We start from the raw sequence: 23,246 nt of genomic DNA on the forward strand, positions 1-23,246 counted from the left end.
TTGCCGACCGTTAATTCAGACATGCTTGCTTATTATTCGAACAGCTTCGCTGCACCACCACTAGCCCCTAGACTTAATGTTAATAGGGACAACCGAAATTTCTAACACCTTACATCACGCCGTGTGATAATTCAGACTCCAACTACACGACTGTGCTAAATTTGGCCATTGAGTGGAGCAGAAATAGCGATGTTTTTGTTTTGATATGTCACCGGCTTAAAGCCAAGACTAATGAAGCCTAGTCTATCTAGTAATCATCCCCGAAAGTGACGATCCACGAATGCTGCACATTTTTGGGCACTTGTGGAAAGAAGTCACTTATTTTCGGGCGAATCTGGTATTTTGGACTTCTGATTTATTCAGTCTTTTTGGCTGTCCCCATTGAGTCCGAATTATTGGTCGGTGACTGTATAAACTTTTGCATCCAATATGTTATGCCACTATGGTTTGGTTCCTAATGTAGGCAGTGCCCAGTGAAATCCATGCAAGCAGTGCCATGACACAAACATGCTGCTCTGTGCATTTCATTGTGAACAAGTTTAGACATATTGCATCTCACGTTTAATACTTAAACCATATATACAACGTGAAAGCATCAAATGGCCTGTTGAGCAAAAAAGCTGGTGGCGCCTGTAGCAGCGGAATGGCACCTAAATTCGCATTGGCTGCGACACCATGTCGCAGGCTGCTACTGCGACAGCATGCCAGCTGTTGCGCGAGGGGAGAGGCCATTACTGCGATGACACGTCACGAGTGCTGGCAATACGACCAGGCAATGCAGTGATGGCCCATTGGTAGCAGCTAGTACTGCTTCTTCGGCCTCTCGTGGCGCAGGGCATTGGTGGCATGCGGCGCCCATTGTTTCTCAAACAATATCGTCCAAATGATCCTGGTCTACAGCCAACATGGTAACGTAGAAACTGAACAAAAAAAAATAACCCTGTACCAATTTAATCGCAAAACTCAACAACAGTACTCGCAGCACAAAACTAAAAGGACTGCTCAGCGCCATTAAATTTTAGTTGTAATATATCCAGCTAATGTTGTACGTTGTCACATTTACTTACCACACATGAAGCACTATTTTTCAATTGCGAGTGCAGGCAATGTGAAAAGTTGCTTGAACTTGCCTGCTAATTGTGAAATGAGTAGTTTCCCGATGGCTGCAGCTTAGTAACCTGCAGAGGGCACTTAGATTTAGCTGTACGTTAAAGAACATCAAGTCAAAATTAATCTGGAGGCCTCCACTATGACATTTCTCAAACCCACTGAGCAATTTTGGGATGTTAATCTCACAATTGAACTTGCTCTCTACACAAAATGTGCTCCCAAGGCACACTTGCCACATGGGTGGCATACCTGCTTGTGGCTCCTGCTTGCAGCTCCTGCTTCATGTTTTCCATCTCGGTAGAGAGCCTTTCGAGGGCAATGTCTGTTTGGCAGCGCTGCTCCCGAGATGTGGCAAGCAAGCGCTCCAGGCTGGTTGCGTCGGAGCGAGCCGTAGCTGCTTCAGTGCGTGCCAGAGAAAGATCGTCCTCTAGGCGTCTCAAGTGCCCAGAAATCTGGAAGCAGGCATGCCATATTTCAAAGATTTAATTTACAGATCAAGATATTATTTCTAACTGCGTGTGAGGCTTTTCAGAGCAAGAAATTTCAACCAAGCAGCACACAGAACATGGACAACAAGAAGGAAAACAGACCAGAGAATTGAGAACGCACACAGCACGTCGTGTGTTTAGGTTATTTCTTCGTACCTGTTTTATTCTGCACTGTATCACAAACTATATGTAAGGGAAGTGCTAATTTGGGCTGATTAATGAACACTTTGGTAATAAGAAAGTGCGTTAGAACAAGACTACAAGCAAACTTTACACAAAAGCGTTGTGTGGTACCATGATGTAACAACTTCCAATAAGGTGTACACGCACCACATAAAGCTTTACTAGATTTTTAAGAGCACTTAAGTGTAAATGGCAATAGTGCTGAGTGCAATAGTGTTCAGTAAGCTGCTGGTCTTTCATTTCCTTCTCTGTCAATGCGTATCGTGCACTTCTTTGCTTTGCAGACTCATTATTATTATTATTGTTATTATTATTTATTTATTTCAGCTTCACGGCCAAAGGCATTACACAGGGGAATTGGTAAAAAAACAAGGATACTCAGTACCCTTCCACTTTGTGAAGAAGGATGACCAGCGAAGGTGTGTACGTGGGCCCCTTAATGGCAAACTGCACCTCTGCCACGGGTCGGCCTGGCATTGCACTGTCTACGGGATCGGCGTGCGTATGGGAAGTGCTTAACGCCTGCTTTACCTCCACTGCGGGTTGGTCCGGTATTATACTATCTTCAGGATTGGCCCACGTATTGAGAGTGCTTAAAGTCTGCTTCACTTCTGCCACAGGTCGGCCCAGTATTGCACTATTTTCGGGATCGCCCCACGTGTGGGAAGTGCTTAACACCAGAGAGAGTAAAACATCCTTATTATTAATATTTGAATGGAGAGAGGAGCGTGGGAAGAACACTCAGTCGGGGGTCCCTAAGATGATTCTGGCAATGTCTCGAGCTCGTTGTATCACAGCTCGGAGGACCTCGGGAGGTCCGTCACAGAGGGCATCGTCCCACAGCTCTTTGTTGTGTAAGGGGTAAAGGAGAGTTGGCAAGGGAGGAAAGAGGTTTGCAGTGCACTTAGTCATGATGTGGAAGATTGTGGGTGAGCTGCCACATCCTCGGCAACGGTCTGCATAACAGTGTGGGTAGAATTTATTGAGAGAGACAAGATTTGGAAAAGTTGCGGTTTGTAACTGGCGTAATGCCACTGCTTCCTCTCGCGAGAAGGACGGGCGGTGGTGCGACGTGGGTGTGACGAATGTGCGTATAATGACGGAGGATGTCTTTGTAACGGTGCAAAGGATCCCCCCCACTCTGAACTGGTTGCCTCACCATGCCGAACTGCCCGGAGGGAAATTCCTCGGGCAACTGCATGTGCGCGTTCGTTACCCAGCAGCGAGGTATGACCAGGGGTCTAGAGCAAGTGGATGCGAGTAGATGTGGTTGGTGCATTTTATGGGATCTGTTTGAGAATTTGGTGTGCGGCTCTTGGAATGCCATGTCCTGATAGGAACGTCCGGCATGCCTGTTGCGAATGAGTCAGTATGTACACTTCCTCGGGAACACGGATGGCGTATCAAATTGCAAGAGCAACGCCAAGAATTTCTCTGTAAGCGGCATTCGTAACGCGCATTGCAGCAGAGTCCCTCAGGGATTCGGTGCCATCCAACACTACCGAGGCGTAGCCCTCTTGGGTGTGTGCTGTGTCTGTATATAAAGTCTGTGTTTCTGGGATGCTTGCAGGCATGTGGCCAATGTATCACAGATGGGCTTTGCGCCATCCTTTGTTATGCTCAGGGTGCACATTATGTGGCAATGGATGAATAGTTACTACTTGGCGTATCGCAGGCGACTGGGTTGTTGGACGGGCTGCAGTCTCAAGTGGTGGGACAGAGTATCCTAGCCATGTGAGATGATAGTACCCGGTACGGGTGAGTAGGAGGCGCTGACAATGGCTGATCCAATGTGCTTCTAGTAGCTCGCCTAGTGTGTTATGTGTCCCTAAGTTAACGAGACGGCGTGTGGAAATATAGTTCGGGAGGCCATGGGCCAGCTTTGTCGCTTTGCGAGTCATTGCATCTATGTGAAGCTGTTGTGCTTGGGTCAACTGCTGAAAGGGGACATGGTATGTAGGCCGGCTGATCACGGATGCCTCCACCAAGAGCAGCAGGTCCTCTTCTTGAAGGCCCGAGCGCCTGTTGGAGACGCTCCAGATCGTGGCCAGAATTTTCTCAATCTGTCTGGATAGAAGGGCAACAGTATAGTTAGACCAGCAATCTGCTTGGACATGTGGGCCAAGGATGCGAGAACGATTAATCTGTGGTATGGGTATCCCATCCATGTGCACAGTGATAGGGGAAGTAGAGGAACGGCTGCGGGAGTGAATGATTATGAGCTCTGACTTTTGCGGAGCACATCTTAAGCCGCCTTTTCTTGCGTACTCGGAGACTGTGTCAACTGCTAGCTGCAGTCGGCCCTGCATGGCTTTGTCAGAGCTCCGTGTCGACGAGATGGTAATGTCGTCTGCATAAATAAGGTGGGTGACATTGGGGATCTGGTCGAGTGGCCGGGCGAGCCCTGCGAGCGAGATATTGAATAGGGTAGGGGAAAGAACTGAGCCCTAGGGTGTCCAATGTCCTACAAGGCGAATTGTACTGGATCAATGAGGTCCCATTCCTACAGTGGCTGTGCAATCTCGAAGAAATGTGCGGATATACTTATACATACAACTTCCACAGTGTGACTGTGCAACATTGCGAAGGATGAGGGCATGTTCAACATTATCGAATGCCCATTTTAAGGTCTGAGGCGATGAGTGCTCTCGTTTGGGTGCACAACGGAGGTCCTATGACTCCCTCTGTAATTGTAAAAGCACATCTCTGGCAGGCAGATGAGCTCGATAACTGAATTGAGAGTGAGAAAAGAATGATTTTTCTTCGAGGAAGGGCTCGCCATGAGCTTGCCAATGAAGGATGTTAGGGAGATGGGCCATGAGGTTTCAACCTTTACAAGTTTGCCCCATTTGGGGATCAATGTAATGGCGGCATGTCGCTATGCTTGGCGAAGCGTGCCATTGCGCCAGAATTCATTGAAGATATGGGTGAGGTGGTTAATATCCGCGTCACTTAGATTACAAAGGGTGGTGAATCGGATGTGGTCGGCTCCCGATGCCATGTTGCAGCGTAGGTCTTGTAAGACCACCCTCATCTCGTCAGATGTGATGTCTGCATTGAACTACTTTTGGGATCGGCTCATGTATGGGGAGTGCTTAATGCCTGCGTCACCGCTGCCATGGGTTGGTCCGGTATTGCACTATCTTCGGGATCGGCCCATGTATGGGAAGTGCTAACGCCTGCGTCACCTTCGCCGCGGGTCGGCCCCGCATTGCATTATCTTCGGGATCAGCCCACATATAGGGTGTTTTGTGTCTACACACAGACAAGATCCTGGGGGAACTAGCCCTTAACAGCTTCGCTGTAAAAATAGAAATAGTAGTAAATGGAACAAAATGCAGTGAGTAATTAATAACAATGAAAAATTCAAGTAACATGTTATTATACAATGCTGGCTGGTGCATCGCAAAAATGTTATCTTTAATAGAAGTTATGTTAGCAAGAAGGCAATTCCACTGAGTTGCTGCGTGCAATGAAAAAGAACCAGAAAATGTTCTTGTTTTATAATATAGAATACCTACCTTAGGATGATTGATGTGATGTTACAAGTACTGCGGTGCTAGAATAAATTTGTTGTGAAGAATGTATGGTGGTATATTTTATGAAATAAATTCAGGTGGCGAAATATTCGACGAGCTGCTAAAGATGGGAAGAAAAGGCTGGCTTTCCTGGCTGTTATGCTCATCAAGCGATTATATCTAGTTAAGGAGGATAAAACGATCTTGAGTCATTCTGCATACGCCTGAATAGCAGTATATAAAATGCTATTTAGGCATATTTTCTTGTTACCTGATTGTTGACAGTTTGTTCTTTGGCGAGCTGGTCCTGAAGCGATTCCACTTGCTCGGCGAGTCTTGCCCGCATGTCTGAGCTCTTCTGCAGTTCCTCCTTCAGCCGACTTCCCTCGGCAGCGCTGTGCTGCAGGGACTCTTGCAAGGCTGCCACTGTTGCTCCCAGTGAAGCCAGCTTCTGCTCCTGGTCTGTCGTCACACTCATGTGCTGCAGAGAAGCAAACACAGGCACCTAATGGCAGCCAGCAATTCCAACTACAACACAGTAAGATACCCAACAGTGCAGTGACTGCACAACACTAAAAGAAAGGGAAGATGCAATGAATTAAATGATGCTCAAGTTTTACGTGTGCAAGTCTGCAAATGGACTAGGGCCTGAAGTGCATCAGCAGAGTGAATGCTGGCCAAGTACTAGAATGTAAAACATCCAGTTCTTTTTCACAGTGCTATTAATTTCTTAGGTGTTACACTTTGCTTTCTTGCCAATACAGTCAATCCGAAATTAAAACATCAGTCTTCCGAGTTCAAACTTCACAACTTTTTCCGAGGAAGCATAATATGGTTGGTTGTTGGCCAATGTTTAGTAGCATATCACTGAAGCTGCAGCAATGTTGCGACATTTAAGTGAAAAAAAAAAAAAAAACACTGATAGGACTAGTGTGACCTTGCAAAACTTCAGCCCAAGCGCTCCAGAGAAACAGAATATGGGATGACAAAACTGTGGTGCCTGGCACTCTTCGCAGCATTTTCCCACAGTATAGGCATTTCTGGTTCCCGTGAACGTTTTCGCAGGCCTCATGCATTCTCCTCACTGCCTCCATGTACCTCGCTGTTCTTGGCCATGGCTGCTACACTGGCAGCAATGATATTGAATACACAGCTGCTTGCAATTAATGCACTCAAATGAGCACATCAGAAGCGTGGCAGTTTGGGCGAGTTGGTATGTCATAACTGTTTAAGGCTAGTAGCGCCGCTCAGGACGAGCAAAAAAGGACAGAGGTAGGGGTAATCAAAGGGAGCAGAAAACAGGGTGAGCGCTCACCCTGTTTTCCGCTCCCTTTGATTACCCCTACCTCTGTCCTTTTTTGCTCGTCCTGAGCGGCGCTACTAGCCTTGAGCACATCAGAACTTAGAAATGTACTTCCAATGGTTGCGTCTAAGTGTAATTAATTAAATTAAATAATGGTGTATTGTGTGCCAAAACCATGATCTGCACGCTGTAGTAGGGGACTGGAAATTTGGACCGCCTGGGGTTCTTTAAAGTGCACCTAAATCTATGTACACAGGTGTTTTCCCATTTAGCCCTCCTCGAAATGCAGCCGCCGTGGCTTGATCTTGCGACCTCGTGCTTAGCAGCCTAACACCATAGCCACTAAGCAACCACGGCAGGTCCGTCTAAGTGTAGAGGATCTCCGATATACATTACACGTACAATGTTTTAAACAAGAATAGCAAGCCATTTGCTTATGGCAGAAATTTAATTAGCTATATGAAAGAGTATTGGTCCGATGGTAAGTTGGAAATATTTTTGTAATACAAGTGCACCAATATTAAGGCGTAAAGCTGTTCTTGGGCACTTTAAGAAAAATAAATAAAAACCTACAGGGCACCCAATATATCCACATCTGTTAAATTTATCTAGCATGTCCCCTTCCGGTGCACAATTTTTTCCCCACAAATAGTTCTCGATAAAGCTACCAGCTTGCAAATGGCGAATATTTTAGTCCTTCAGCAACCACATAGAAAAACCACAGTAAGCGCAAATTTCATAAATTCCTATGACACGCTTAAAGCTACAACTCTTCTGTGGCATGTTCCTTAGAATGCACACTTGATTCGCACCACGTTTAACCTCAATAAACACGATACTCCTGGTACAATGCACTGTCGAGAGCTGCAACATACGATTAAGAAACGCTGGTCATTTCCCACAGTGTGCCTAATTAGAAACATTAGCTACTGCAGTTTGTAGCATCTCACTCGTGCAAGCTGCTGACGCAAACTGTTGAGTGTGGCATCACTGCTGTCTTGTTCTTTCTGGCTCTGCTCGGCCTGAGTCCGCAGATCAGCGTTGGCCGAGATAAGGGACCGGTATTGGTCCAAAAGATCTTCCCTCTCTCGATCCTGCAGAGAAAACGAGCGAAAGGTGCAGCTGCTCGTGCATTTCAGATGCTCAGGGGTTCATATGCAATAATCCCAATTGACACTACTAGCATACGCCTATCTTACACGAATTAATAGATTTAAAAGAAGATGACAGTTTAACAGCACGGGAGCTTAGCTGTGTAAGCATTTTGTTTTTCCAGAAATAGGATGCGTTTATAATAGGAAGACAACCACGTGCCTTTCGCAAAGACAGTGTAATCGTGTTCCTACATAAGTACATTCTACTTCTGAGAAAAATAAATGTGTAAAATCGGCAATTGTGTTTGTTTCTTTCCTTGTCTAAATGCTACCTGCAGAGCAGCAAATCGGTCTTTAATGATTAATGAGCCTGTCTTAACGTTTCAGAAGTGGTCGTTCTATGCCTATGTGCTACACCAACAGGGCATTCCCACAGGTAGCAGTCAATCTTAACGAACTGCAAGCTGGCTTGTATGCAGTTATGCAGTACATGTTATCATGTTTCATGGCAAGTCTGAGCTGCTTAATCTTTAACAGTTCAAACAGTGCTCAATCATCAATGGAGGCATTCTGCTAAACTCACCCTTGTACGCAGGAGCTCTTCTATTTTGGCCACTTTAATCACATACTCTTGGATTTGAAGTTCAAGGTCTTTCTTCTGTTGTACAGCATTCTCCAAGTCAGCTGCCATGTTCTGTGTGCCAAAGAAAGGACATGCAGAAACAGTGTTCCTCTTATATGAAGTAACACTACACATAAAAGCAAAACAGTGGTGTCTGACATGTACGAAGTGCTCATAAAAATATCACAGAAATTATTTCTTATTATTTTCTTCTTTTAGCGTCACAGGGAGTCACTCATTTACCACAAATAAATTCCTCAAAGAGAGTTTACGATTTCCACATACAGACCTTGTGCTCTTTTGCCACAAGTGTTAAGTTCTCATGAAGCCTCTGGTTTTCTTGCAGGAGGTGGGAATGGGATTCAGCTGCTGACGCAGCTTCTGCTTCCAACTCTCTCACTCGGCATGTGAGCCTCACGACATCACTCTCCTTGCTGTTTAGGTTGTCTTGCAGTTTGCTGTGAACATTAAAATGATGTTTATTAAGTCAAACAGCATCCCGCATGCTACAGCGGAATTCCTATAATTCGAACTGCTCTGTTGGTCCCGGCAATGTCCTATAGATTTGAATAGAGAAAAACTCCTGCAAATTTGAACAACATCTCTCACTCCCACGCAGCGCTTTTAGGACAAATCTGAGCCAAAAGTGAAGGTTCGATGCGTCACTAGTGCGGGAAGATGAGACCAAACCGGAGCAATCTGAGCAGCATGCGCCCTCCTTTCACATCAGGCTTTGCAAGAAGAAGCGCCCAGCGCATACTTGATCACATTACCGTGCACTCACCATGTCCCTCTCCTAGCACGCGCGCTCCACCATGTTCTCTCCAACATTGGGCATGCGGGAGTAAAGTGCACATCAAGCCACCATCCTTCTCGGCTCACCTTTGCATGTTTTCCCTAGCACCCACAGAAAACGGCATGTGAGGCGTGATCTTATCGCACTTGGACTTTATACAGAACTTAGGGATCCTAGGCTTCTTCTGGTACATCTAGCACGCTGATGGAGGGAAGATAAGACTTTTTCAATGGGAGCCCAGTGATGGTTTTGGTTACTTTGCACGCTGTACTGCACAACTGATCGGGCGTTATATTTAAAAGGGCTCCCCTTAGATCGAACTCCATTTTATTCATATAAGTTTCCAGTCCCCTTAGGGTTTGAATTAGCAAGATATTACTGTATACTGTATAAAACAGGCCTCACCTACTGCAGGAACTCGCAAGCAATGCGTGGCCTTTACATAAGTTTTCTGCCATGAGCGAGTTTCACCTCAAAGCAAGCTAGGACATGGACATGCTGAAGAAATATAATGTTGTGCTCGCACTTGATTGCATGAGAAAATTTTTCTTTCACATGAAAATCGCGAGTCGAGAGACTTGGGATCACCACAGCGGTCTCTACTGTCATGTCTCGCTTGTCCTGTCCTCTATTGATCGAAGCAAACAAAGAGAATACGAGGCCATAGTTTGCAAGTTGGCTCAATGCTTTCTTCATAAGCTGTCCGAATGACCTGAATTTGATTGGCTATCAGCCAGTAGCTGTGTCAAGCCAAATGTGGTAAAGTAAACAAGAGATGCTGCATACTAATACTATTGCATGTGAATTTGTATTTTTAGCAAAAGACTCAAATATGATACAGTATTTGGGCTTAATTTGCTGCTGTACCTTGTCTGGCAAATATAGACAGTGACTTACTCAATGTGCGATTCTGTAGCTCGGCATGTAAAGTGGGCAGTCTGTGTATCTTTATCCTAGAAACGAAAAGGAAAAAAGCAGAAACACGAAATATAGTTTAGTGTTTTCTTTAGTTTACATAATCATTTGCTCATGGAAACTAGGAGCAAAATACAGTGGAACCCCGGTTATACATCCTCCGGTTTTGCGACGACCCAGGTTTTACGATGGATTAGCGCAGTCCCGGCGAAGTCCCCATAAAAGCAATGCATTAAAAACCCTGGTTATCCGACGCAATTTTACGCCTGACCTGCGTTATACGATGACCCTCGCGAAGCATGGGACGGAACGGCGAACGAAAGAAAAGTGCCGCCGATCTCTTTCCTCGCTCCATCTCTCCGCATGCGGAGCGCTTGACACCGCTCGACCGGTTCGCTCCGGCGCAGCTTTCTTCCTTGCCTCATCTCATCATTCGTTTCTCTCTCCCCCACCAGCAGCCGCCCGCGCCGCTTGCTGTGCTGAAATAGCGCCTTTTCTTCTCCACAATCACTTTCTCCTTCTCTTCTCGGCGGCGTCGGCTCTCGTCGTGTTGGGGAAGCGTTTCTCAACTTCCAGTTTCCCAGCAGCAGATCACCGACAAGGGAGTGCGGAGAGGCCTAGATTTATCGCACGTGTTCTTTGTCGTAATCTTAACGGCCAGCGTTCAGCGGAGGTCTTGAGTTGTGTGGAGCAACGCGACGCACAATGTCCCGAAAGCAGACAGTTCTGTCACTCCGCGATAAGCTGAATATTATCGAGGAAGCGGAAAAGCGGCATGGAGCCACGAAAGCCAGCATTGCCCGGTACCTTAAGATACCTGAATCTTAGGCATCATTAAGTCCGTCAAGCAAAGGTACCGGAAGCGGTTAGTACAGCGTCGGCTGGCGGCTATGGAGCGCAGCGAGTCGGGAAAAAGATTACTGTGCTCGGCACCATGCATTTTATTGCTAGTTCGTGGAACGCAGTATCGCGAAGCACAATTGCTAACTCGTTCAAGCACTGTGGCTTTAAGCGAGACTGCCTCCTCTGCTGGGGACGCAACAACCTCGATGCCGCTCGAGGCCGGTGCAGGCTTTGCCGATGACGATTTCGAGGGTTTAAACCTCACCACGACCTTCGCCGAGTACGTGGAGGCTGACGACAATGTTGCGATCTGCGGTGAGGTGTCGCTGGATGATGCTATCGAGGAGGTTTTGCCTAGGGCCGACACCGCTGCGACATCAAAGGAGGACGACGACGACGCCATAGATGCCGTGCCTGTGCCTACCACGTTCGCCGAGGTGCTACGGCACATAGATGGCATCCGGAACTTCATCTGTTCACGCAACACCGCAGAGGACCTCCTTTCGGACGTTGCCCAATTCGAGCGAAAGCTCTTGGTTCATGGATCAAACAAGGTCCAAAAGAAACTTACCGACCTTTTTTAAAGTTCGCGCTGGCTGGCGGGAATCGCGGCAGTGGGCAGTAAAGGTTCGTTTTAATAAAGCATCGTTGGTACCTGTACTGCAGCATTAATTCTTATCGCATTTACTTTTTTGGTAATTTGGGTTTCCAAGCCCTGCGGAGTATGTTAGTAGTTTACACTGAAATTTCTCGTAAATCCGTTGCGCGAAATAAGTAGTATTTTTATAGGCATAATTTATGTTCGGATTTTACGACGCCCGCATTTTACAATGCTTCTTCGCGGTCCCGAGAAAGTCGTATAATCGGGGTTCCACTGTATGTGATTCACCGCAGCATGCCACAACAGCAGCGGCGAGCCTACATGAACGATGACATGCTCCCAGTGGCACTGCACGAAACTGGCAAGTACCATCAAAAGGACATTACTATAAAGAGGAACATTAAAGGGACACTAAAGTGAAAAATGGTTTCTTCTGCATCAGTAAATTACTGTTCTACAACACCAAAAACACCACTCTTACAACGATAACACGTTTGGTAAGCCAGAAAAAGTGCAAGGACGAAATACGGGTGGCGATGCCTACTTAAGTTCCCGCACCTGGGGGCTGTGACGTCTTGGATTTTGATGGCATCTTCTAGGGTCTACTAATTATATATAGCGGTACAGATTGACTACATTGTGTTCTAAAGGAACCAAATATTAAACATGGCAAGTTTCGGGAACCTTTATTCAACCAACGTGGCCCAAATGCGAAAACATACTTTGGAATCCCTGACGTCACGCTGACGTACCGGCGCTGGGGTTTCGGCGCGAGATTCAAATACTGATACTTGGACCTTCATTTTCTCATCTAATAATCAAACTATATTTTTGAAATGACTGCCTGCAGGGTTCTCAAACAATGCTTCATTAGTCTAAACTGATTTATTCTTTCGCTTTAGTGTCCCTTTAAACCTGAAATTATGAGATAAGTGGATTTATTAGTACAACAAATGAAGGTCACAGTTCCCCTTACTAAGTTTTTCGCTGAAACACCAGTGCCCGGTGTAACATCACAGATTTCAAAGTACTTTTTCGTATTTGACCAGTTGTGGGACAGTAAAAATTCTTGAAATTGGCTAAGCACAGTCTTTCGCTCTTTTAGGATGTAATGTGGTACAACTTCACCGATGCACAGTTACCTGGGCCTGAGCAGACGGCATCAAAGTCGGATGTCATAGCGAGCTGGGGCGTCTCCTTTTCTAGCAAAGTCGAGGCTGCACATGGCTTTCAGCATGGCTGAACGCATACACAGCTCCCACACCCTGTTTTTGAGGTTATCTGCTGCGTGCGCAGAGCTGGCGCGTCGAGATGGCATGGCATCGTGTGTGCTGTCTTCCAAAGCGTTTAGTACTGGCGGTTGCATAATCTCGAGTTTCAAAGACACATTGAAGAAGCAGACAAAGCATTGCTGCCACTGTTCTTCGTGATATCATCGTGCTACCAACGTCAATTCAAATGGATCGCGAAGCTTCAGGTGAAAGGCGGTTCAGAACTAATTGTCACCGACATCAACAAAGGCAACTATGAGAACAGTGATTGAAGTGTGAGTACGTGAGGAGGGAACAAACATTATTAAAGAAAAACCTTTTTTTATTGAAAACAAAACACAATTTGATTTCGTTCAACAAAAATAAAATTCCTAATTAATTTTATATACATGTGGTGCGGAAAGAAAGGAAAACTCTGTTTCACTTATCATTACCAACAAATATCTTTTTTTTTTCAGCATGCACAGAAAAGGGGGGAGTTCACGTCACTATCAACAGCAATGCAATGCAACTCTTATAGTAGTGTTCCAAAAGGTGCACTTGTAAAATTCACCTGCTACTATATGCCCGCCTCACATGTTGTATTGTTTGCTTGTTGACATTTGTCTGAATACTGACGGAGGGTTTGTGAGGCGTGTTTCATCGTGGGGTAACATGCTCAGTCAAAAGTAGTGAGTTACGACTGGCAGATAATTGTTGACTTAGCTGTCTTTGTGCGGCTGCGCTAACCGACGGGCTTGATGTCTGACTATGCGACTGGCATTCAAAACCCAAAGCATTTTTCAGCCTGCAAAGAAGCGATGTTGCATGGGTGTGTTTGTGAGACCTGTACGGTAGGCGTTTCTTTGCATCGTTTTCCGCACTAACAGCTTGAAATACCCAACAAATCAAGTTGCGGGACATTTGAAGATACTGTGTCTTGAAGACACAAAAATTCTTTCAAGATACAAATGCCAAACCACACGGGAAATAATTGAGGCATTTCTCATCAAAAGATTAGGAGAGACTTGCGTTAGCCACACATCTTTGTCTCTGTTAGAATGCGAATTTCAGTGTTTCACAGCATGTGTGTTAATCTCAAGTAGTGTCTTTTTGTTGTTTTCTTTTTCGGCTTCCCTACCTCTTGATATGTTTAACTGATGTCTTTAGACCTTGTGATGTTCATATGCTGTGGTACTTGCAATCACCTATATATATGTTGTCAGTTTCAATAAAAATTTAGTTGAGAGTTAGCGCTCGTCATGACTGCTTCTAGTCTCTGTCCGTGTCACTTTGCGCTACAATCCAAGATCATGTTGACATTGATGACGTTTTTGTCTACAAAGCCCCATTATGCATCAGCCCTCTATGCACAAAACTACTGTGTTGATCATGCAATCACAAAGCTAGCGTAGCCCCTCCCAACTCAATGTAGGCTAACACATGCCTCATGGTTGATGCATAAAGATAGGAATTAATTCTATTCTGTTGGCTGTCATAATGGCTGTGTCACTGGTTGTAATGCCGTGAATGAATGCCGCCAATGAATGTAGCAGTGACACGCTTTGTATTGCTTGCATGGCAGCTTTGCAATTTTAACACCGCTGAAACTATGTCGTGGTGCAGTAATGGCACAGATTAGGTAAAAAAAGACCCCTTTGAAGCGGTACGGAGCAACAAATTCTAGTTGGCAAAAATTGGTTTGCCCTCGCTTCAATGCGAACCAAGCGATGAGAATACAGCACACACGAAGCTGTCAGCACTCGGCGCACTCTGTCCCCATGGCAGATTGCTTTCAAGATGGGGCCCTCGTGGCCGTGTCGTTCATCCGCCACCGCCGGAGTACAGTTGAGCACAGTTGGTAATGGTTTGACGTGGATGGATAAGGCTCTAAAGAGCGATACTGGCTTACAATGATTGGAACGTCATCTCCAGTAGTTTCCTTGTGCCATTTGCAGCAGTTTGCGTCAACGCAGCGCTGTCGTTTGTACTGGTCGGATCAAGTTTCATAACATTCATAATGACACCGGGCTGCATGGAGATGGGCAAGTTGCACAATGCTTACACATAATTAGACAACTCCAAGAGGAGTTTCTGCATGAATTATTTATTTATTTATTCGCTAATGGTCCTTATGGCCCAGTAACAGCAAGAAAGCACAGGGAATGTGAGAGATTAGATTTAAAGGACCAAACCTTTTCCTTGAGTTTTTCGGTGAGCAGGGCAAGTTGGCGAGCCTGACTGTCCCTCTCCACAAGCAGGTGATCACGCTGCTTGGACAGATTATCCACCGTGGCTGTCAGTTTGTCAACTTCCTTCTGGAGCAGCTCCAGCCGACTCAACAACTGCTCATCTTCTGCAGACAGCTGGCTGGCTTGCAGATTCTGCGATGAACCATCAGATAAACACTATAATTCTACACACTAAGCTACAGAAAGCAGTACCACATGACAGTTGGTCACATATAGTTACTGTTCCCTGCCTAGGACAGCTCCTGAAATGCTTCACAGCTCTGAATTTAATGCCTCCTTGAAGGAAAGACGTTTCATTTGTTAAATCCATTCTGGTTAGGCATTAGCAACAAAGCGCTGTTTGTCACACAAGGTTATATCTTAACCTTAACAGCAAAGGTTAAGAAGCCGCCATGCTGAGGAGCAAGAGCACTTGTGGGGCTCTTCTGCATCCCCTGTAGTTAGTTTTCCCTGCATGACAATCATGCAATAGTGGGAATCAACTCATTGCGATTGTGCAGCCATGACAAGAGATGACACTAGTGCTCAGATACTGGCAGAAGTTGGCACTGCAGGTGTGTGAAGGGCTTTGTTCTCCACTTTAAGCTTCATGATGTGAGCACGCTTGAATATACAGTTAAACCTCGATATAACGAAGTAGATAAAATCGACAATTTGCTTTGTTATATCGAAATTTTGTTGTATTGAAAATCAACCTTTTATGCAAACAGTACAGTTGCCAATAGATTTTTTTTATATGGAAAGGAGCCACAGAATTTTCTGAATTATCGGGCAATCGAAAAAAGCAAATTTGAATGAAAAAACAATTAATTTTGATGAATTTGGGAGTCGGCGAGGAATGATACGGTTTCATGCCACGTTGACGATATTTTCACATCGGCGGTAGGAATTAAGCGAAGCAGCCACACTTTCACGTGCATTCCACCCCCACGGCTGATAGCGTCACCTGCACTGGGACAACGCTATCAGGAAAAGTGCCGGCAGCAGGGAGCGAAACCTTCGTCTGCCTCTCACTCCAACAGGTCACCAAAACTCAAGATTACACAACCTCCAATACTAAACACGTGAGAAGACAGCTTACATAGCCACGCCGTCTTGGCATGCCCACTCTTTGCACATGCGGCAGATTACCTATAAAGCAGGGTGCGCAGCTGCATGGCTGCGTATGCGCTCAGTTGTGCATGGCACGGCCGAGATGCGCACCAGAAATCGGGATGCACGTCAACTTACCCTCTCCCTCTCCTACCCCCGTCCTTCGCGCACGCTTAAATGTGTTACCGCGAGCGAGCTCCCCTCCCCTTCATTCCCTTTGCTCTCATGGGAAGGCAGCACTCATGAAGCCGCCTTATTTCTTGTATCACTCTCGCACACTTTCACTCGCACCTAAAGCACAAAGTGAGCGGGCTACAATAGGATCTTATTACACTTTATACGGAACAAGATGTGGCTCCACTTCGGCGCTCTTGTCGCACCACACGATTTGAGAGGTGCGTTTGCAAGCAGCCACTTGTAATTCAACCATTTGCCCATCTGCGTCCACGGAATTTTCCATTTATTGTCTCGGCATTCCTTTGCGGCGTAAGTGAAATTTCATTACATTGAAATCGCATACGAACATACTTCATTATATTGAGGTTATAAATACATGGTGCCCTATAGACCGTTTTTTCATAGGCGCTGCCATATTCTGAACGCAGTGGCGCCGCCTATGAGCAGCGCCATACTGGCTTGGGTGAAAGCGGTCTTTTGCATGGCAGGTATACGCTCGGCGGTAGGTTCTGGCGTTTGTTTTCGCGGTCGTGTGGTCTGTTTAGTATTACGTGCGTCTTCTACGTGGTAAACGCTTCTGTGAGACGTGCCGAAGTGGTTTAAGGCGCCATGGCCGGAATTTCTGCTGGCGTTGAGGTGGACAGAACACGCAGTGCGATGTGTGCGCGCATATTTGTGCCTACGATCAGCCTTGGAGATCAATTGTGTATTTCTGAATGTTCCAATCACTAACGTGACCTTATTGAAGTATTACCCTCTATTTCTAAGCTGCGGTTTAGGAGCCATGAAACATACTCGACGATCGTAACAGCGTGGGTACCGTTCTGCTACGATAGGAGCTCTGATGTTATACTTTGACAAGCGTTCGAACTGTTCGCTGCAGGTTACATTGCGTGACTACTTGGTTCGATGGATGAGATTTCCGCCCCTGAATAAAATTGTTTTGGCCAGTAATAGCAGCATACCTTACCGTCTGAATTAAGCTTGTCCAGCAAAGCGACCGTTTACGAACTGCGTGAGTGTCTTAAGCAGTGGCTAGGTGCTGGATTACAGATATTTTTGCTCTATATACCGCATGGTCCAAGCTTACAGCATCAGCGGTTATATGTTCATAAACGTTGTGCGGCGTGACTATGCGAGGTCGTATTGCGGCGTTAGCCCGTTTCCTTTTGCTTTTTCGAGAAAGAGGATGATAACCGAATTTTGTTTTTTAGGTTGTGTTCGTTCCGTTCTCAACGACGCACTCATACTTATTACGGAAATTTTGTCCTCAAAAATAGGCATCGCATTCTTTTTATGCGATCTCTTTCATATATTATGGCTGTATACAGGCCAAAAAGGCAATGCCAAAGCGCACAGCTTATATATGTATCGTGCTGGTTCACCAACCGCAGTGATCGCTGTGTTGAGCAGCGCCATCGGCCTCATGCAGGAAGGCTAGCATATGCATATGGTAATTTGAAGCCTACTAGACTTGAAATGCGCGAGAACGATGCCAGTGCATCACAAATATTTGATAGCGCCTGCCGCTTAGATGTTTCGTGGTGCACGAGCCGTGCACGAGCATGCGCTCTTACGCTTTATGTTTTACTCCCTACGCCAAGCAATCAGATAATGAGCAGATTTACCATTTCGTGCTGCTAATACAGAGACACCGGTTTTCTTTGAATTAAAACCAATAAAAGCAAAATATTTCAAAACACGTACGCACACCTCGAATGATAATGTGCGTACACCGCGGCTGATAAAGCGCGTCACATTTTTGCGCCCCCAAAAGATATTTCCGCCTACTGTAGTTACCGATGCACCGAAAGGCTGCCCTGACGACCTTATATGAACGGACATGGCGTAAATTTCACAAAGTATGATCTAAAACATCTCGAAATCGTTCCGCAGCACACGACAGCAATACTTTCAAGCAGCGCCGCGCCGGATCGTCCAAGCCAGAGAGGAGGAAAGGCTTTCCGCGCGCCCTATCCTCCTCGCCCGATGAAAAGGTCTATAGACAAGAGGTTATGAAAAGTTAAGACTTTGTTATATTGAAGTTCGTTGCATCGAGATTTAACTGTAGTAAGTGCACATTAGCTTCGAGTTACAATGTTGTGACGGTGCCAGCCATAGGACGCTGTTGTAATGTCCCATTATAGCCACCATGACCATGGCAAATTAGTCCCCATCATTACCTCATTGTTGTTCAAGGAAGACGGATGTCATGGGATGCAATAGAGTGAAGTGTCCACATGTACGTTACTACCATCTATCCAGTACTTCAAAGGCCTTTTGACCTGAAGACTAAGCCAGCTCATGTATATATATAGACTTCTAGTCACATAGAAAGTCATAATTTTACTCGTGCTTTGAGCTTGTCACCGCTTCTGCGACGCCAAATGCCAACACATGCTGCTCAATATGATGTAAGTGAAAACACCTTCACAGTCAGCTTTGGCATTGTCACTTCAGCTGTTTATGTAATTTCAGAATCTAAACTTCACTGCTTAATGCATGCTTTCAAGTCACTAATCTGCATGGTCACACCTTGGAATCGGTCTGGTTTCCACTTTCGCTACCATTTGGTGATGGGAGTTTGTGTCGTGCATTTCCAGACTTGAGCACCTGATGTAACCGCATCAGTTCATCCTTGTAGTGGTCTCTCTCCCTCTGCAAAGCATGCAATTCTGCACTGCTGTCTGAGGCAGCTGACTGTCCCTTGTTGGCCAGCAGACCCTGTATCTCAAGGAGAAGCTGTCGCTCTGCAAGAACACCAACAGGCCAGCAAGTATGCAGTCAGCTTATTTCAAACATCTAGGAACCACAGATTTCTGTTTGACTTGTCAGATGTTTGAGCTAACCGAAATTGAATAAAGCATGGCGCAAAACATAATTATGGCTTATTGCAGCCAACAGGTGTACACACCGAGTTGTTTGAACAGACAGAAAGCCAGAAAAGGTACACAAACAGATATGTAGATGCAGGTGCAATAATAGTCTGTCTATTTTAGCTATCTATTTGCTGTTGACTATTTGTGCATTATGAGTGTTCCTCAGTCAGTCATTTAAGGCCATGTTTCTCTGCTCCTCGGAAGCCATAAAATTCACATCCATCATTTCACATCCAAATTCGCCAATTCATCCATAAATTTACATCCATAAATTCACATCCAAATTTGGCATCTTCAAGACGTCTTGAAAACATAGCAGGTTGAACAAAACATCGAGATTAGGTTAAGTGGCATTGTTATGTAACTATCTGCATTCAAATTATTATGCGTCTGCCATACCTCAATGTTTTGTGATGCTGCTGTATAAGTAATTAAAAAAGCATCAAAACACAGCCAACATTAGGAATGGTAAAGCGGTAACATCAAAACATACACAAATGTGCAAAGGAATACTGACATGCATCACAAGTACTAATTAAGTTGCCTTATAAATAATTAAGTGTTCTTGATTGCTGGTTGGGGAGTACAGTAGACTTCCGTAAATGAAATTTTTTGGTTATTTCAATTCAAATTAAAGGTCCTAGCTGGTATCCATACATTCCTATGGGACCAAACTTTTGTTATGTATTTTGATTCTGAAATTAGACCTCACTGGATAATTTGAACTTGGCTAGTCATCCCCCATGTGCCCAACCCCTGTGGTGGCCGCTGTGATGACTCCAACAGCAGCAGTGTTTGTCTTGGCGACATGTAGGGTACAGTGAATGCATTGAACAAACATCTTCTCCCATTGAAAAGCTATTTTCAGCCTGCCCCATTAAGATTTTGAAAGGAAAGCGGTAGTTCACAGTGAATTATTACAGTATTTACCCGATTGTAACGCTCACCTTTTTTTCCAAGAACATTCATCTGAAAATTACCTGGGCTGTGCAATTTGATTCAAAACTAAAACCAAAACTGCGTTTACAGCAGCCTACCGTAAGAGCCAGTCTAGCCAGCGCCATTGCCATCACAAAATGACCACAATGGATGCCAACAGAACGAGTTCTCGCATAGTATTACAGCGACAATGTGCTGCTTTCAGTCTGATAACAAAAGTGCGTTCAAACATGAAGTTATTTTACATGTTAAACTATCGGCAACAAATTGCTTCACATGTTCTTTGCATTCCGGAGCATAGCATGCGTCGCAGGACGAACTGGTGAAGTGATTAGTCAAGGCGTGGGCCACTGCCCCATTTGTGATGTTGCGGAGTCATCTGATAAATGTAGAATAATAAATGTGCAATCGACCATACGGAAGGTGACATGTTGTGGTTCTTCATAGACAGTTATGAAGTGTTGTCTGAGAGTGATCACGAATTTCTAAATAAGTTTCGATTCCGTGTAGGTAAAGTTTGCTGGTTTTGTCTATTTTCCTATTGCCAAAATTGGAGGCATGCCATGTTTTTCTTGCTTTAAAGTGGGTGTGCGTTAGATATCTTATTTGTTTAGAGCCTCTTATGTCATTTTTATGTTAGTTTTCTGCTTCCAACCCACAAAAAAGTGGATACGATTTCGATTTGTAGACATTCAGGATCGAGGCAAATGCTGCCAAATAAATCCGCGAGTCTTGGTGTTTTCGGCAAATTTTGTCGGCCCTATCAGGGCCAAATTAACGGAGTCGACTGTACTAGGAACTTGTAGTACTAACCATTACTAGCCAGTTCTTTCACTCGTTCCTGCAGCTTTCTTTTTTCTTTTTCCAGCGCTTGTATCTGCTCCTCAAGCGTGTCACCTTTTGACTGTTGGTCAGTGTGCCTAGTGGCACTTGTCGGACGCTTCTGCAGAAGTAAAATCAATCATGTTTCATTACACTTTGATACAATACATTTCAAAAAAGAGACAATCACTCACACTTTTTGCTGACTTGGGGTCTCTTGTCCGTGGGTCTGTTTTCCGATGCAGGTGTCCAAACTGTGCAATTTATGCATGGAAGCACACAAGAAAGAAAACAATAAGTAAATAGAACAAGTGGATCATCATGGGCACAGACGCATGTAAAAGGAAGAAACTGTATGCATACACCGAGCTATGCTCTGGATGCACCAGGTCTCAGCACAGCGACTCCAAAGTCTTGAAAATTTATTTATACTCTATCCAGAACATTCGGAGGTCAGATTTCTGGCAAAACTTATCTGCCTCATGGCTGAGCTTATCTGATGCTGAGGCATGAAATTTAGGAGGATAGAAAGTCTGTTTGAAGCATGTCTGTGCATAACCTAATGTGTTTTTTAAGGTGGTAAATATGTAAAGAAGCGTAGAAATTTGGCCTTGTTGGTACGACGTACAGCAAGTGAAGTGCAATAAAAAACGACAGACGGAAGGTACAACACATGCACTAACTTTGTTGTTGTTTTTAAAGCTGGCACATGTGTTGTGCCCTCCTTCTGCCCTTGTTTTTTGCAGTTCATGTGCAGTACGTAAAGAACTTGCATTATATTCATGCAAGCACGTTAGTAACACATTAAGCAATGAGGGGGAGAAAATTGGGGGAGAAGAAATAAAAGTGATCGTAGGTTTTGCCTATCAGGTTTTGGAGCTCTGAGCTACACATCTGAATTTAAGAAATCCACACTTTTGGCCACATGATATTTGAAGAGGCACCACAGAGGAGCAAAAGGGTATTAACTACATGCAGCAGCCTTATAATTTTATAGTGGAATATGCTTGTAATGATATTGCAGTGAGTCATATCCCTACACACTGATAAGGGTAAGGCTGGCATACCCAGGTGCCACTAACACTAATTATGGCCTGGCGCAAAAAATCACACAAGCAAGTTTAGGAGAATGGTAAATTGGTCAAGTTGATAATGGTTCATTATTTCTAAAGTACAGAAGACAAGCGTAATGAAGAGACAGAAATGCATTGTTTGGTCATTTCTGCATCTCTCTTCGTGGTCTCTTGTACTGTAGAAATAATGTACGGGCAAGAGCTTCTCGTGGTCCGTCTCGGTTCTTTACCAAGTTTGGAGGCATGTAAGTAGAGCAGCGAACACTCAATTGTTAACATCCTGGCAATAAATTAAACAAATGTTTCAACTGATTACAACACTAAACAGTTAAGGCTGCCGCCGCATTCTTTTGGAATATGTACTAAATAATACTGAGGAGTGGGCAACCTGCAAATTTTGCACTGACCTTTATGCAATCAAGAAATAAATATCACAAATGACTCACATTAACTTTGCGAACTTGCTTCACCGGTTGTTTGCCAGAGGCTGGCTTCTGGGGCTCATTGGAGCGTGGGTTTGTAGAGGCACCCTTTCCCTCTTCATTAGCTTGAAGCTGCACCTGCACAGAAAGGATCGCTATACATCCTAACTTCTGGGAAAGGAAAATGATAAACATTTGCTGATGTATGCTGCAAAGAGTAAGCCACGATACTTCCACTGATTAAGTACTATCTTGTTTCCTCTTGCCCTGTTATCTACAGGAGGCATTCCACCTTAATGTTTTCATGTTGGATGTGGTGACGGGGCCTGTCATACTAGCCTATACACTATTATAACGGGCCCCCTCACTGCATAGTTATAAAGGTGAGGGGGCCCCTATTTATTCCATCGCATGTTATGTGCACAGTTTCGCTATTCAGTGGTTGGGCCCATTTCAGTGGGGTGCACAGTAACAACGCATATATGCATCATTATTCATTGGTCTGCAGTCGCTAAAGCTGTATCTGCCTAAGGCGCCCACCAGGCTGCACAATTGGTCACGGTGTACCCCTTGGCAGGAGGCCTCCGTGTAAGGCATGGTGGTGAAGCATGGGACAAGAGAACAAGTCAAGGAAAATAGTACTACAGCAACGTAAAAATTTTTAAAAATTACCACGAAGCGATTCAATCCCAGGACCCCACAATCGTGAGCCCAACGATTCTGCACACTGCCATGAAACCACACATAAAGATCAGTTATTACACAGGTTCGGCAATGGCTGCTGTTACCCCATCACCACAGCGTTTGGCTATAGTGAAGGGTCCCCTGACTATAGTCAGTTCCTCTCATGTAACAATACTTGGGCAC

General features: G+C 45.0%; 1 protein-coding gene across 1 annotated transcript in view; it reads right to left on the bottom strand.

Moving 5' to 3' along the window:
- Window positions 1-23,246, bottom strand: part of LOC126535794 (uncharacterized) — a 35,089-nt gene that overhangs the window by 4,784 nt on the left and 7,059 nt on the right. The window contains exons 6-16 of the mRNA XM_055073435.1: window positions 22,404-22,517; window positions 21,079-21,138; window positions 20,876-21,005; window positions 18,780-18,994; window positions 14,919-15,107; window positions 10,012-10,067; window positions 8,608-8,776; window positions 8,280-8,390; window positions 7,553-7,696; window positions 5,571-5,780; window positions 1,360-1,562 (exon numbers count right to left, since the gene is read on the bottom strand). Coding sequence (XP_054929410.1) covers window positions 1,360-1,562; window positions 5,571-5,780; window positions 7,553-7,696; window positions 8,280-8,390; window positions 8,608-8,776; window positions 10,012-10,067; window positions 14,919-15,107; window positions 18,780-18,994; window positions 20,876-21,005; window positions 21,079-21,138; window positions 22,404-22,517 — 1,601 coding nt within the window. The remainder of the gene's footprint in view (window positions 1-1,359; window positions 1,563-5,570; window positions 5,781-7,552; window positions 7,697-8,279; window positions 8,391-8,607; window positions 8,777-10,011; window positions 10,068-14,918; window positions 15,108-18,779; window positions 18,995-20,875; window positions 21,006-21,078; window positions 21,139-22,403; window positions 22,518-23,246) is intronic.

The sequence above is a fragment of the Dermacentor andersoni genome, chromosome 4 (genome assembly GCF_023375885.2).
Source record: "Dermacentor andersoni chromosome 4, qqDerAnde1_hic_scaffold, whole genome shotgun sequence".
NCBI classification, from domain to species: Eukaryota; Metazoa; Arthropoda; class Arachnida; order Ixodida; family Ixodidae; genus Dermacentor; species Dermacentor andersoni.